The sequence below is a fragment of the Teleopsis dalmanni genome, chromosome 2, assembly GCF_002237135.1.
Source record: "Teleopsis dalmanni isolate 2A chromosome 2, ASM223713v2, whole genome shotgun sequence".
NCBI classification, from domain to species: domain Eukaryota; kingdom Metazoa; phylum Arthropoda; class Insecta; order Diptera; family Diopsidae; genus Teleopsis; species Teleopsis dalmanni.
In genome coordinates this window covers 234027248-234035102 of record NC_051847.1, presented here as the reverse complement: position 1 = coordinate 234035102, position 7855 = coordinate 234027248, and the positions used below count along the sequence as shown (strand labels likewise).

General features: G+C 27.5%; 2 protein-coding genes across 2 annotated transcripts; both read left to right on the top strand.

Annotated features, from left to right (window-relative positions):
- The first annotated feature begins 1522 nt into the window (after positions 1-1522).
- Positions 1523-2796, top strand: LOC119684082 (alpha-tocopherol transfer protein-like). Its single transcript, XM_038098031.1, has 3 exons — positions 1523-1857; positions 1932-2307; positions 2400-2796. The coding sequence occupies exons 1-3, from the start codon at positions 1559-1561 to the stop codon at positions 2652-2654; spliced, it is 930 nt and encodes a 309-aa protein (XP_037953959.1). The 5' UTR covers positions 1523-1558; the 3' UTR covers positions 2655-2796.
- Positions 2797-5555: 2759 nt separating this feature from the next.
- On the top strand, positions 5556-6746 carry LOC119684974 (alpha-tocopherol transfer protein-like). Its single transcript, XM_038099135.1, has 3 exons — positions 5556-5897; positions 5956-6331; positions 6418-6746. The coding sequence occupies exons 1-3, from the start codon at positions 5599-5601 to the stop codon at positions 6670-6672; spliced, it is 930 nt and encodes a 309-aa protein (XP_037955063.1). The 5' UTR covers positions 5556-5598; the 3' UTR covers positions 6673-6746.
- Positions 6747-7855: the final 1109 nt, after the last annotated feature.

Here is a 7855-nt window from a genome sequence, read left to right as displayed (position 1 = left end):
GTTAAGCTAGACTTACTTTGTATAGGGACAAAGAAGCTTTATTAAATTTTAGAGGAATTTTTAGAATAACATAGCATAGCTTCTTTGTAAAAGCACCAGAATGGTCGCTTTACATATAGTAAGTAAAAAATATGCATTACAAAATGTCTCTACAAAAAGAGTAGCTTTGAAAAGAAATAAAGAATTAGCAAACCCAAAAAGTTAAACTTTCAATTCGTTGAACTTGTGTTTCCAAAATAAAGCTGTAGTTTTTAAGCTCGTTCTAATTTAAAGCACGGCAAGTGCTTTGGTTGTTGTCACTAATTAAATAAAAATAAGTGACAATAAAACCTGGAACTTGAGCATTGAAAGTTTGTGCAGCCTTGACTTCTTGTGGATAACACGATTAGTCATCGCTTCTAATTTGACAGGCACGAGTTCTAAGCCTGGCATTTGCAGTCTAAACAAATTATATACGGACTATAAACTAATTAAATAAAATTCGATTATTCCAAAGACCACTGATGAAGAGTACTTGGCAATACTCGAAACAGCGTTGTATGGTCAGCCGAACTTCAATAAAATTAAAAATAAATTTTTGTGTTTGTACTTTATTTCTTTCTTTGCTATTCGAAAATTCCAATAAAATATTTTCTTATATCAAAAATTTGATAATTTCAAAACCTACTTTGTCGTGAACGGGATAAACAGGTATCCTATGTCCTTCTCCTGGCCTTAAACTACCTCCCTGCCAATTTTCAGCTAAATCGGTTCAGCCTATATCCTTCTCCTGGCCTTAAACTACCTCCCTGCCAATTTTCAGCTAAATCGGTTCAGCCGTTCTTGAGTTATAAGTGGTGTAACAAAAACACATCTTTCTTTTATATATATAGATATATTTTCTTAATTTAAAATTATTTATATTTTATGATAGGAAATATATTTCAATTAGAAAGAAATATGACAGTAAGGAAATTTTGATATTGTTGTCGTTGTTGTGGTTTCTTGAGTTAGTGCTATTGCGTACTTTTACTCTTTTGTGGCTGGGAGGCTTATCCCTGCCCCACACTAGACTTTAACTATGCAGGAATTCATATCGTTTATATATCTTTTAATTGATGTCGAACCGTAGGTCAGCATATCATCCTGTGGGTCCAGAGGTGAACTTAAGGTTTGTTAGGGCGGAGTTGGGCAGCGTAAAACTTTTTAATTTTAAATTTTTTATAAAAATTATAATTTTTTTGCTCTGCATTCTAAAAGAATTGTTTAAGTAATTAAACAAAAACTGTAATTATAAGTAATCATTTTCTATTTTATCTTCAATTGTTATTCTAACTATGAATTATATACACACTTTATTAAGTATCTGTATATAAGTATTATATTTTATTAGGTTTAAACAAATTAATAAGTAACTAAATTCAACACTTACAAAAAACACAATAAAAAAGAGGTAATTAAATAATTAGAAGGAATAATATTTAAACATTCATATATATGCTATAAAACAGTTTAAAGGCCTCTCTGCCAGTTGAAAATCGTTCTTTCTTGAGTATAGATGTGATATTTTTATCTTAATATGACTGAAATACGACCACTAAATGAAGAATTAAAAGCAATTGCCAAGAACGAGTTAAATGAAGTTGAGAGTCGTATAGTTGAAGATATTTCAACACTAAGAACATGGATCCAAAAACAACCACATTTGAGGGCTCGTACAGATGACCAATTTTTAGTAACATTTCTTAGAGGCTGCAAATATAGTATCGAAAAAGCTAAATCAAAAATTGACTATTACTATACTATCAAAGCGTTATTACCTGAAATATTTGTTAATCTTCAAATGACTGAAGAATTCGTTGAATTTGCACGCTTAGGGTAAGATAATAGATTTGTAACCAATATATATGTAACACATTTATAATTTTCATATTCTTTATATTTAACTTAAGTTGCTTTTTAGTACTTCCAAAGCCACTTGGCGGCATCGGTGGCCCACGTATATACCTAACAAACTTTACAAATCTAGATCCAAATAAAAACAGTTTAAAACAATATTTTCGATATCATACAATAGTTCATGAGTTTGAGATAAATATGGATGATACTGGTATCATAAATGGTTTTGTTAAAATTGTGGATTACTCCAAATACAAGCCAGCATTCATAAAAGAATTTAATCCAATATTTTTAAAAAAAATATCAGTTTTTCTTGATAAAGCGGAGCCATTGCGCAACAAAGGATTACACATCGTTAATTGTCCACAGAAAGGAGCAGTGTTTTTAAACATTGTGAGAAGTTTTCTAAATGAAAAACTAAAACAACGAGTAAGCAAAAATATTATTTAAATATTATTTATTATTATTAATATTATTAATAAAAAATATATTATTCATTTTTTGTTAATATCTTTTAACAGTTTTTCATTCACAAAAGTCTAGAAGATCTTTATAAAGTAATACCAAAGGAGAATCTACCAATTGAATATGGTGGCACCAATGGTTCTATACCGGAGATTAAAGCAGATATGGAAAAGAAACTTTTAGATTTTAATAATTATTTCATTGAAGAGACACAGTATGGCGTGAATGAAAAATTAAGAATTGGTAAAAAGGTAAATAGTGAAACTCTCTTTGGCATTGATGGATCCTTTCGAAAATTAAATATTGATTAAAAGTGGTTTTGTTAAAATAGAAGGTCTACAGGAATATTCGTTTCATGGAAGCGATTTAATTTTATAACACTTGTAAAAGGTTTGTAACTTTACTAAACTACAATTCTCACCAAATTTTATTATGTAAAGTAGTTATCAATAATATAAGACAATTTGATTGATTATAAACACTTATCAAAATATTTTTTTGTGTTTTATATAAAAAAGAACTAATAACATTCTTTATTCAATCCAACTGAAATATTCAAGAAATATAATTATCAAAAACGAACAACTGAATATTCTTTCTTCGTTTGGTTTTTTTTCTTACTATTTAGTGTTTTTTAATAAATTGAATTGGGTAGATTGCAAATATCTGGCGTCTAGATTTAACAAAGGATTTTGGTTAAATGTAATATTAAAAGTAAATTTTCCCACTATGTCAGACTTTAGGACAGATTTTTTTTACTCTTAGTTAACTTTAATCGCTGATTAGTCCTGTAATTATTCAAGGTGTGTTACCATTCCCATCACATAAATTTATATCATAAATATATATAAATAATATTAAATGTTTAATGTTCCAAAACACGAAATAGGGTCTGATTCACTGTATATATATAACTTACACAAAGTAATGAAGTAATTTCTATTAAGGAATAATTGAGTCCTTCGTTAACCTATTATTTCACTTTAAACTAAAAATGCATTAATAAAAATAAAAACTCACTAATTGCGTCTCCAACAAATGACGTTAATCAATCTGTGATTATCACAAAAAAACTAGAATATTATTATTATTATTGGTTAATTATTATTATTGAATTATTGATTACATAATCAAAGTCAATAAATAATGAATGGACAAAATAAATAATCAAAGATTCTTAACAAATAATTAAAAATAATAATGGGGCTGATCTAATTATAGAATTAAATATAAAGGTGACAAGACCGATTTTTAAAGTTATAAGCTTTTTATATTGTAATTTTCATGTGAGAATTTATAACTCTTGAACCAAAGAAGGTAATGGAAAAAGTTGCCCATAGTAGTAAATTGCATCAATATCATATCAATAGTCAAATCGATTTCCCGAGTGCGTCTACATGACAAAGAATATTACTAGAATCACCTGTGCTGGACAAACTTTTTTCATTGCGGTACGCAAATTTTAAATCAGTCATAAACACAAAGCTTTTGAGGAATATATAAATTAATCAGTGAGAAGGGTGGAACTCTGCAGAAACCCCTTAGCTATCAAAGAGTAAAAATGTCAAGATTTTCGTCTAGAATTTTGTTTAATGCTATATCTGTTATAGCAGAAATCAAAGGATTTGCCAAGCATTTATCGAACACCTGTTAGTACAATTGTTTGTTAAAATTGAGATAATTATTGTCCTTCAGGCAAAAGTCTAGTATTTTACCAAATTTAATTTTAGATATTTTAGTGCAGTCTTTGATAATATTTCTATTTTTAAAAGATTATAATTTGTTATGTATAATTTGTTATGATAATGTATGATGAAAGAGAGTTACAGTCAAACAAAAGCACATTGCAACACTCAGTTTTGCATTGGCAAAGAAAGACTATTCAACAAGAAATGTCCACAGATCGTGCTATCTCTCAATTACTATATACCTATATAAACTAATAACGGAGCACACATTAGGGCAATCGGTTTGTAGATACCTAGTAAAGTTTCACAAGTACTAAAAATGAACATAGCCCTTCAATGGATCTAATGCAATTCAGCTAACCTCGTCTCTAGTTCGTATCATTAAAGATTTGAAGAACTAAAAGAAATATCTTAGCTTAAATGCTATTGTATGGATCTTAGCATTTCAGTAGAATATATATTTATTTTGGTCTTTTATAACATGACTACTGATATTATGAATGATATTTCAGATGAAACTTTCATTAAATATTTCATAAAATTTTATATAGGAGTATTAAGAAATTTATTAATAAATCAAAATAAAATGCAAAATAGTTTATCGATGAAAATTGTAATTTTTATATACATTAACATATATCTCGTTATAAAGAGAATTTTTAACCTAATTTAACATCAAGTTATTTAAAAAAGCTAAACAGACAAGCAATAATTTGATTATAGTAATAACATATATTACCAGAAAGGATAAATACGAAAAATAAATAGTTTAAATAAAATAAATTCTTTACCTTAAATTTTAAAATTAAAATTAATTCTATAAAATAAAAATAAGAGATTACTCCAATAATCTTGATTCTTGATTCTTTTTCTTGAATTATAGTGCTATTACTCACTTTTACTCTATAATGGCTGGGGGCTTATCTCTTCCCCACACAAGGCTTTAACTAGGCTAAGAAATCATGTCATTTATTTGTCTTTTAGTTAATGACGGACCTTAAATCAGCATATCCTCCTGAGAGTCCAGAAGAGGATTTGAGGATTATTAGGGCGTGGTTAAGTAGCGTATCAACTTTACTGAATAATTTTAGAGCTCTGTCTCTAATATATTTTTTCACTGAGTTTTGTTTTATGATAGCAAATCTATTTCGAATAGGAAAGGAGATGATAGTAAAGAAATTTTCATATTCAATTTTTTCATTTTTTTGTTTTGCACTGCATTACACTTTATTATTATATTACACTTTTTACACTACATTCTATAAGAATTGTTTAAATAATTAAGCAAAAACTGTAATTATAAGTAATCATTATATATCTGATATTCAATTGTTATTCTAATTATTAATTATATACACACTTTATTAAGTATTAAGTTTAAACAAATTAATAAATGGATAAATTCAAAACACATAACATAAAAAAACAATAAAAAACAAATAATTGAACAATTAGAAAGAACAATGTTATAACATACGTATAACATATGGTAAAATCCATTTAAAGGTCTCTCTGTCAGTTGAAAATTGTTCTTTCTTGAGTATAGATGTGACATTTTTATCTTAATATGACTGAAATACGACCACTAAATGAAGAATTAAAAGCAATTGCCAAGAATGAGTTAAATGAAGTTGAGAGTCGTATAGTTGAAGATATTTCAACACTAAGAACATGGATCCAAAAACAACCACATTTGAGGGCTCGTACAGATGACCAATTTTTAGTAACTTTTTTAAGAGGCTGTAAATATAGTATGGAAAAAGCTAAATCTAAAATAGATTTTTATTATACAATCAAAGCCTTAATGCCTGAAATATTTACTAATTTTTATATGAATGAAGAATTTATTGAACTTGGACGTTTAGGGTAAGATTATATGTTACATATAATTTAAAGATTTTTCATTTTTCATTTTTAATTTAAGCTATTTTGTAGCACTCCCGAATCCACTTGGTGGTATTGGTGGTCAACGTATACATTTAGCAGTTTATAAAAATGTGGATCCAAATAAATATCACTTAAGTACTTTGTTTCGCTATTATATACTGGTTAGTGAATTTGAAATAAATACGGATGATAATGGTATTATAAGTGGTTTGATTCATATTCTGGATTTCTCCAAATTACACTTGACATTTGTGAAACAATTTAATCCAATTTTTGTAAAAAAGCTACTGATTTTTATTGATAAAGCAGAGCCAATGCGCGTGAAAGGATTTCATTTCGTTAATTGTCCAAAGGAAACCTTAGCAATATTAAGCATTGCAAGAAATTTTTTAAGTGAAAAACTAAAGCAACGAGTAAGTATATATATTTAATTAAATATTGTAAATAACATTTAGATATTAAAGATAATATTTTTTTGTTCGTTGATACTTTTTAACAGTTTTTCATTCATAAAAGCCTAGAAGATCTTTATAAAGTAATACCAAAGGAGAATCTACCAATTGAATATGGTGGTATCAATGGTTCTATACCGGAGATTCAAGCAGATATGGAAAAAAAACTTTTAGACTTTAATAATTACTTCATGGAAGAGACAAAGTATGGAGTAGATGAAAAATTAAGAATTGGTAAAAAAATAAATAGTGAAACTCTCTTTGGCATTGACGGATCATTTAGAAAATTGAATATTGATTAACCATTTCTTTTTTTTAATAGAATGTAAAAGTTAATAGACTGTTGTATTTCTTTGAACTTTGTAGTTTTGTTTAGTTTTATACCATTTAATATGTTAAATAAGTTTTATATAAATTTGTTTTATTTGGTTAATGCGTCACTAAAATAAATGTTTACAAGATATAAAACTGACTACAACTATTTTATAAAGAAATTGGTTAGTATTTGTAAAAAAGTAAATTTGTTTGTATAAGATTTTTTTTCATCATCATTATTAGTAGCATCATCATTAGATTCAACGATCCTAGTTGAATCTTGGCCTCACTTTCAAAATTCCTCCACGTATCTCTCTCATTTGCTATCATTCTTTAGTTTCTTCTTCCAAGCTGTTGCGCGGTTGGATCCACATTGTCCATCCAGCGTAAACTCGGACGCCCTCTTTTCTTTCTTTCTTCTGGTGCATATTGAATAATTTTTTTGTTGGGTTATCTATGCTTATCCAGCTTAGTGCTGGTTTTTTTAGCCCTATTTTGGCCAATAGGTGCCATATTCGTCTCTAATTGGACCAAATATGCGACGTATAATCTTGCGTTCGAAGAGTTAATGATGGAGGTAATAATCAAAATCTTATATTATTTATTCGTGGAAAAGCTATATCTGGAGCACTTAATATTAAAGGAACTAGTCAATTTCCAAATCCTCCAATTATAATGGGTATAACTATAAAAAAAATTATAATCTTATAAGCTTTCATCAGATATTTTCATAATCCAAGTCCCTGCACCATACATTAAGATTAAGATTAAGACCATACATTAAAACAAAAGTCATAGATTCAGTGACTATTTCGTATTTATTGTATTTACAATATAGAAAAGATAAAATATATTGATATGTAACAAATTAAATTAAAAATTGTGTAGGTCACTGCTCTGCAGAGATTACTAAAGCAAACCATTAAAGTAGTTTGAGTAATAAAAATTAACTAAAAACCCATAACTTGTTACTTACTTAATATACATAAATTGATTACAAATCTTTAATTTAATGAACATTTATTAACAAAAACAGATAAAACACACATAAAAGAAGTACCTAAATCTTATAAATTTGCTTTAAGGCTGCATGTCTAAAAAAAATTACTAACCGATTGCTGTAAAAAATACAGTACCAACAGATACAATACCTACTTATGCATGTAGTCA

What these genes read in the sequence shown, in the direction of transcription:
- LOC119684082 (XM_038098031.1), top strand. Translation starts at nt 1,559, where the DNA reads ATGACTGAAATACGACCACTAAATGAAGAATTAAAAGCAATTGCCAAG. An exon ending in GTTGAATTTGCACGCTTAGG is followed by an intron (nt 1,858 to 1,931) that starts GTAAGATAATAG and finishes ATTTAACTTAAG; the next exon opens with TTGCTTTTTAGTACTTCCAA. An exon ending in ATGAAAAACTAAAACAACGA is followed by an intron (nt 2,308 to 2,399) that starts GTAAGCAAAAAT and finishes ATCTTTTAACAG; the next exon opens with TTTTTCATTCACAAAAGTCT.
- LOC119684974 (XM_038099135.1), top strand. Translation starts at nt 5,599, where the DNA reads ATGACTGAAATACGACCACTAAATGAAGAATTAAAAGCAATTGCCAAG. An exon ending in ATTGAACTTGGACGTTTAGG is followed by an intron (nt 5,898 to 5,955) that starts GTAAGATTATAT and finishes TTTTAATTTAAG; the next exon opens with CTATTTTGTAGCACTCCCGA. An exon ending in GTGAAAAACTAAAGCAACGA is followed by an intron (nt 6,332 to 6,417) that starts GTAAGTATATAT and finishes ACTTTTTAACAG; the next exon opens with TTTTTCATTCATAAAAGCCT.